General features: G+C 28.1%; 1 protein-coding gene across 1 annotated transcript in view; it reads right to left on the reverse strand.

Moving 5' to 3' along the window:
- The window catches only part of LOC119576503 (probable serine/threonine-protein kinase clkA), a gene marked incomplete at its 5' end in the record, with an annotated part of 84,571 nt that overhangs the window by 41,073 nt on the left and 38,498 nt on the right, over positions 1-5,000 (reverse strand). Inside the window, 5 exons of the mRNA XM_037924192.1 lie at positions 2,085-2,282; positions 3,491-3,689; positions 3,748-3,806; positions 3,983-4,028; positions 4,465-4,550. Of these exons, the coding sequence (XP_037780120.1) occupies positions 2,085-2,282; positions 3,491-3,689; positions 3,748-3,806; positions 3,983-4,028; positions 4,465-4,550 (588 nt within the window). The remainder of the gene's footprint in view (positions 1-2,084; positions 2,283-3,490; positions 3,690-3,747; positions 3,807-3,982; positions 4,029-4,464; positions 4,551-5,000) is intronic.

Below are 5,000 nucleotides of genomic sequence, written 5' to 3' on the forward strand. Positions count from 1 at the left end.
AGGCCGATAACATGCCTTCCACTGATGTGGAAACTGATGACAGGAATCATAGCTGATCAAATGTACGATTACCTAGACAGAGAACAGCTACTACCTGATGAACAAAAAGGTTGCAGGCGAAAGAGCCGGGGTACAAAAGATCAGTTATTGATTGACAAAACAATCCTGAAGGATTGCAGGAAAGGCACACTAATCTGTTATGGCGTGGATAGACTATAAGAAAGCTTATGACTTCGTTCCCCATAGTTGGATTAGTGAGTGCATGGAAATGTTTGGAATAGCTGGTAACGTGAGAGAGTTTTTGCAAAGAAGCATGGTGCAGTGGAAGTTGTCCTTAACTTCCAATGGAGAGGAACTCGGCGAGGTGGATGTTAAAAGAGGGATATTCCAAGGGGATAGTTTGTCACCATTGTTATTTGTCTTGAGCATGATACCATTATCGTCATTACTCATAAAGGTAAATATATGCTATGAGTGGGGGGAAAAGGAGTATAAACTTAATCACCTACTCTTTATGGATGATTTAAAACTATATTCCAAGAGTGAAGAACAGATAGACTCCCTAATACAGACTACTCACATTTTTAGTACTGATATAGGCATGGAATTTGGAATCAAGAAATGTGGGGTTCTAGTCCTAAAAAGAAGGAAGATTGTAAGATGTGAGGGCATAGAATTACCGAATGATGAGATAATAAAAGAAGTTGAACAAGAAGGATATTCTTATCTGGGTATTGTGGAATTAGATAAGGTGAAGGAGAATGAAATGAAAGAGAAAACAATGAAGGAGTATAAGCGACGGCTGAGGTTAATTCTAAAGTCCAAGTTGAATGGAAGAAACAAAGTAACTGCAATTAATTCCTGGGCAGTAGCAATATTCAGATATGGAGCAGGAATAATAAGCTGGAGAGAGAGTGAACTGAAAAGTATCGACAGAAAGACAAGAAAAAACCTGACAATGCATGGTGCCATGCACCCAAGGAGTGATGTAGACAGACTATATATGAAAAGGAAGGAAGGAGGTCGTGGCTTTATCAGTGTGGAACAATGTGTAAAAGGAGAAGAAAACAGCTTAGGTTTTTATGTGGCAAACTCAGAAGAGTTGTTGATAAGAGGTGTGTGTGCATCAGGAACCATACAGACAGAGGAAACAATGGAGAAAGAAGAATTCAAAAGGAAAAAGGCAGAAGAGCTCAAACAAAAATGGACAGGAAAGGCAATGCATGGGCAACTCGTTAGAGAGATGCCAGATAAGTTAGACAGGGTTAAATCTTGGGAATGGCTGTCAAGGAGTTATTTGAAGGTTGAAACGGAAGCACTCCTATGTGCTGCACAAGAGCAAGCAATAAGGACCAACTACGTGAAGCATTATATAGATAAGAGCAACGACAGTCCACTGTGTAGAATGTGTGGTAAACGAGGTGAAAGCATACAACATATTGTTTCAGAGTGCGAGAAATTAGCCCAGAAAGAGTACAAAAGACGTCACGATAACGTGGCAAAGAAAGTACACTGGGATTTGTGTAGGAAACATGGGCTTGAGCATTCAGATAAGTGGTATGAACACACCCCAGAGAGTTTTGTTGAGAACGAGGCCGTGAAAATTCTGTGGGATATCAATGTACAATGTGATAACGTCATTCAGGCAAGAAGACCAGATGTTATAGTAATTCATAAGGAAAAGAAAGAGGCTCTAATAGTTGATATTGCCGTACCTGCAGATACGAGGATTGCAGAAAAAGAATTAGAGAAGGTAGAAAAGTACCAAGATCTGAAAAGGGAAATAAAAAGGCTGTGGGAACTGCGATGTGCAAAAGTTGTTCCAGTAGTGATTGGTGCCCTCGGAAGCGTTACAAAAGATCTTGACTGTTGGATTGAAAATATGGACATTGGGCCTGAGGTTGGAGTACTGCAGAAGACTGCTTTATTGGGGACGGCAAGAATACTGAGAAAAGTGCTAGAACTTTAAAGGAGAAGGACAACTGTTAGCCTTTAGTTATTTGCTATGACTCGCCTAACAGGAAGAAAAACGGCAATAAGAACAGCCAGTGCAGAAATGCTTAAAATCCCATAATAATAGTAATAATTATTATTAGTATTATAATTATTATTATTGTTATTATTATTATTATTATTACTATATTTGTTATCATCATCATTATCATTATTATTATTATTATTATTATTATTATTATTATTATTATTATTATTATTATTATTGTTATTATTATTATTATTATTATTATTATTATTATTATTATTATTATTATCATTATTATTATATTATTATTATTTTTATCGTTATTATTATTATTATTATTATTATTATTATTATTAATGACCAAAGTTTTATGTGAATGGTATTTTGGTGAACTGCTTTTTTTTCTTAAAAAAGACGTGATACCAGTAGCTTCCCTTCCCAGATGCGATAAGAACTTTGCTTCCATGTTCCATAAAGGCAAAAAGATGAATCATTAACTATCGGTTTACACGACGAATCTGACGAGATAAGTGAAAACGGAAATGTATTTCCGTGCCGAGTAGACTTCATTCACTGAAATCGAAGCAGTTCTTTTGGAGAGTAATTTATTTAACAGAATTATAAGACCTTTATTTATTTAGTAATAAGTTCAGCATCGAGGTATGATAATGATAATAATGATATATTTAAAATCTAAGAAATATAACTATTTCGAACTAACTAATGTAACTAATAAACAATAAATTATTTAGGGATATTTGATACGAAATATATAATATATTACTTAACGTACATCAAGCTAATTAAATCGCTGTCAATGAATATCCCTTGCAACATAACGTCAAAGGTGAATGTCAACGTTGCAGATTATGAGTTCGTATTAAAGCAAGTATTCGTATTACTCACGGAAATATATAAATTGTATCAGTATGCTATATATGCCAGTGATTAATCTACCGACCATTAATGAATCATCAATAATACAGGAATCAGCCATCTGGAGAGTAGGAAATATGTTATCAGTGCATAATTCACTGATCTGGAAAACCTTTAATACATGAAAAAAAAAAATATTTTTTTAGTAACATTTTGAATGATTGAATAAAAAACAAAAAAATATAAGCTAACCCAATTTTTCTTGTGTGTGTGTGTGTGTGTGTGTGTTTGCTTGTGAATGTGTGTCTGTGTGCATGTGTATATATGTAAGCATAACAAAAACATTTTCAACGGCATTTCAACCAGTAATTCTGTTATCATATTTTTAATTTTATCCTTTATTATGTTTTTTTTTTTTACGGACATGGACTTTCCCCATTGTTATCATTGTCGTCATTACTGCTATTATTATTTTTACTATTACTATTATTGTCATTATTGATATCATCACTTATTTTCATTGTATCTTTATCATTATTACTATTATTATCAATATCATTGTTATTAGTATTATTTATATTATTGATATTATTATTATTATTATTATTATTATTATTATTATTATTATTATTTTATTATTATTATTGTTGTTGTTGTTGTTGTTATTGTTATCATTACTGTTACTATTGTTGTTGCTTTTTTTGCTATTATAATCATTATCATTATTACCATTGCTATAGTTTTTATTTTTTTTATTATCATTATTATTATTGTTATTATTATCATTATCATTATTATTATTATTATTATTATTATTATTATTATTATTATTTTATTATTATTATTATTATTATTATCATTATTATTATTATTATTATTATTATTATTTTATTATTATTATTATTATTATTATTATTATTATTATTGTTATTATTATTATTATTATTATGTTATTATTATTATTATTATTATTTTTATTATTATTATTATTATCATTATTATTACTATTATTATTATTATTATCATATTATTACTATTATTATTATTATTATTATTATTATATTATTATTATTATTATTATTATTATATTATTATTTTATTATCATTATTATTATTATTATATTATTATTATCATTATTATTATATTATTATTATTATTATTATTATTATTATTTTTATTATTATTATCATTATCATCATTATTATTTTTTATTATCATTGTTATCATTATTATTACTATTATTATTTTATTATTATTATTATTATTATTATTATTATTATTATTATTATTATTATTATTACTATTATTATCATTATTATTATTATTATTATTATTATTATCATTATTATCTTGTTCTCGTTATTATAATTATTATCATTATTTATTATTACCATTATCATCGCTTTTACTATTATCCTTACCATTATTTTTAGTAGTAGTAGTAGTAGCAGTAGTACAAGAGCTAATGCTAGTTGTAACAGAAAATATTAGCATTGTATCTACATCATTATTGTTACTATATTTGCTTTTAATTATTATCGTTATTGTTATTATTATCATTGCTATTATTATTATTACTGCTACTAGTCCTATTATTATTATTATTATTATTATTATTATTATTATTATTGTTATTATTATTATTATTATAATTATTATTATTATTATTATTATTATTATTATTATCATAGTAACATTGTATCATTATCATCATTATTGCTGTTGTCATTCTTATTATCATTGTTTTATTACTAATAATAATGTTTTACTATTAATGTTATTATTATTATTATCATAATGATAATTATTATCACCATTATTACAATTATTATCATCCTCATTATTATTGTTTTTACCATTATCATTATCAATGTTGTTATCATTCATCTTTACATTATATTTTCATCATTTATTTGTCCTTAAGAGTTAGGAAGAAACCATCTGACAAAAATATAATCTATCAGCTGACTGTCATACTTCCATAACCATATGATTCCAAAACTTTTAGTCTGAAACTGAATTGTGTCGCTTTAATCACGTGTAGCACGGTTACACAGTGGTGCAATGGAACCATGTTGAGTGTGGTCTGTGCAACCGCAAAATCGCATCGAGTTAATGTCAGTGGGCCTAAAAAGAGGAAAG

This window comes from Penaeus monodon, chromosome 1 (genome assembly GCF_015228065.2).
Source record: "Penaeus monodon isolate SGIC_2016 chromosome 1, NSTDA_Pmon_1, whole genome shotgun sequence".
In the NCBI taxonomy this organism is placed as follows: domain Eukaryota; kingdom Metazoa; phylum Arthropoda; class Malacostraca; order Decapoda; family Penaeidae; genus Penaeus; species Penaeus monodon.